The following is a 749-nucleotide window of genomic DNA, read 5'->3' on the forward strand; positions in this document are numbered from 1 at the left end:
CCCCGCCCCAGGCTGCCCGCCTCGCCCGAAAGGGCCGGTGGCGAGCCCCTAGAAGGACTGTGTCCACTTTCCAGCGCCCGGAGCGGCTGCCCGCGGCCTGCCACACCAGCTCACGGCTGCTGCCCTCCACCACGACCAGCTCCAGGAAGCCTGGTAAGGGGTCACTGTGGGCCGGCCCACCCCACCTCCGCCCCAGGGCTGGGCAGAGGGCCTGGAGGGACAGCGGTACCTTGGGGGTGACTCTGAAAATAGTAAGCCATGTGGAGTTCACAGCGGGGGCCAGAGGGGCCCAGGGTGGGTGTGAGGACGCGGGCCTGCTCTGCCAGCTGCCCCCAGGCCCTCTGCACGGACAGGAAGTGCCCTGGGGAAGAGCAGGCCTCTCAGAGCTGATTCCTGAGAATCGGGGACACCCCCCCAATTCAGAGACCCTCCCCGGTGAAAAGAAGCAGAGCGGGGACCCTTGTGCGGGTGCAGTTGGAAGGCAGGCTGCAGGCTGCCCTGGGCGGGGCACTCGGGCCTCACCAGCGGCCCCGCTGGCGTCCATGCCAGGGCTCCCGCTGTCCTGGGCCGGGAGACGCACCCACTGCAGCCGCCCCACGCTGGCATCCTCCCAGCCCCCGGCCGAGGGGGACTCAAAGTCCGTGGTGCCTGCAATGGCAGCCGGTGTGAACGGCCCCGCCCACCACTGCGAGCGGGGCGGGTCTGGGGGAAGGGAGGTGAGGGCTCCCCCCACCCAGCTCCGCCTCTTA

General features: G+C 70.5%; 1 protein-coding gene across 1 annotated transcript in view; it reads right to left on the reverse strand.

Annotated features, from left to right (window-relative positions):
- The window catches only part of MAMDC4 (MAM domain containing 4), a 10628-nt gene that overhangs the window by 5275 nt on the left and 4604 nt on the right, over positions 1-749 (reverse strand). The window contains exons 13-14 of the mRNA XM_007459010.1: positions 523-654; positions 230-361 (exon numbers count right to left, since the gene is read on the reverse strand). Coding sequence (XP_007459072.1) covers positions 230-361; positions 523-654 — 264 coding nt within the window. The remainder of the gene's footprint in view (positions 1-229; positions 362-522; positions 655-749) is intronic.

This window comes from Lipotes vexillifer, unplaced genomic scaffold (genome assembly GCF_000442215.2).
Source record: "Lipotes vexillifer unplaced genomic scaffold, Lipotes_vexillifer_v1.1 scaffold636, whole genome shotgun sequence".
Lineage (NCBI taxonomy): Eukaryota > Metazoa > Chordata > Mammalia > Artiodactyla > Lipotidae > Lipotes > Lipotes vexillifer.